The 1,401-nt window shown below is 29.5% G+C and overlaps 1 protein-coding gene across 1 annotated transcript; it reads right to left on the bottom strand.

The window, feature by feature from the left end:
• Positions 1–276: 276 nt before the first annotated feature.
• LOTGIDRAFT_143124 (hypothetical protein) lies at positions 277–1,011 on the bottom strand (the record flags this gene model as incomplete). The annotated part of the gene is made up of 1 exon (XM_009052964.1): positions 277–1,011. The coding sequence occupies one exon, from the start codon at positions 1,009–1,011 to the stop codon at positions 277–279; it is 735 nt and encodes a 244-aa protein (XP_009051212.1).
• Between the last annotated feature and the right edge of the window lie 390 nt (positions 1,012–1,401).

Below are 1,401 nucleotides of genomic sequence, written 5' to 3'. Positions count from 1 at the left end.
CATTATTTTCGATGTCTTTCATTAATTTTATCAATTTTTTTTCTTTTTCATTTTGATTTTTCTTTTTGAAGATTGAATAAGAAATGGTTGTGGATCTGATTTCCATCGTTAGCACATCAAGAAAGTCTGCATCGTTAATATTAAATTGAATTAGGTTATTTTGAATTGTATCTACTGCCTTCCTATTGTATATTGGAAGGAGATATTGAAGTTTGATATCGTGTATTATTGTCTTAACTAGCTCAATGTAATTTTTATCTTTCAGTAATGAAGTGTTCAGTTTCCATATACCTTTTCCTGAGCTAATTTTAAATGTAAGATAACAGGTGAGTGATCAGATCTATATTTTATATCAATTTTGACCTTATCAACTTTTAGTAATAGGTTCTCTGAAACCAAGATATAATCTAGTCTAGCTAATTTTAGGGGATTTTTTCTTTTCCAAGTATACTTTCTTAAATTCGGGTGGCAAGTTCGGAAGATATCATGTAGATGATTTGATGAGATTTGTTGGATCAGAAATTGGCGAGCTTTAGGATTATTAATATTTCTATAGTTTTCAGTATCAATGTTCGGGTTCAAAACCAAGTTTAAATCACCACAAATAATAATTTTGCCAAATTCGTCCAACATTAAGAAAAGATGTTCATAGAAACAAGGTTTATCTTGATTCGGACCATATAAGTTGACTAGTGTATAAGCTTCGTTTTCTATTTTTAGATTTAAAATGATTAGATTTCCACCTTCGTCATTGTATTGTTTAGATATCTCAAAGTCAAAGTTATTGTTCATCAAAATTGCAACTCCACGAGAATTATTTGAAAAAGAATTGAAAAAGCATTTGTAGCCCCATTGACCAGTTACGTAACTTTCAATGTTTTTCGTGAAATGCGTGTCCTGAAGACAATATATGTGGTGTTTTTTCTGTTTAAGATAGTTGAAAACATCTCTTCTTTTTTCAATGTCTCTAAGACCCTGACAGTTCAGTATCAAAATTTCAAGTGAATTCATTTTTTTTCAAGAGAAATTAGGTTATTTTAGATTTGTTACTATTTTTATTTAAAAAAATTAAAAGTCTTTTTCCTATTTTGTCATTATTTTGTACTGAGAACATATGAAAGGTTTTGGACAGTGGACATGTGGCATGAAAAGCATGCTTAATGAAAACATTTACAAAGAAAGAATTGGATATATAGCAATGCCATTTCGAACAAAAACTAGATAATTTCATCGATATAACATCCTAACCATAAACATTTAGCTCAAGTTGATAAGGCATCATGGTTTGTAAACAGAGGTGGGGGGTTTCATTATGGCAATAGTGTAAACATTACTAGAAATGGCCTGACCTAAGAGCTCATTAACAATTTTTTTATATTCAAATAATGACATTTGAAAATG

The sequence above is a fragment of the Lottia gigantea genome, assembly GCF_000327385.1.
Source record: "Lottia gigantea unplaced genomic scaffold LOTGIsca_193, whole genome shotgun sequence".
NCBI lineage: Eukaryota > Metazoa > Mollusca > Gastropoda > Lottiidae > Lottia > Lottia gigantea.
Note: the sequence above shows the minus strand (reverse complement) of the source record. Positions and strands in the feature narration are given on the sequence as shown.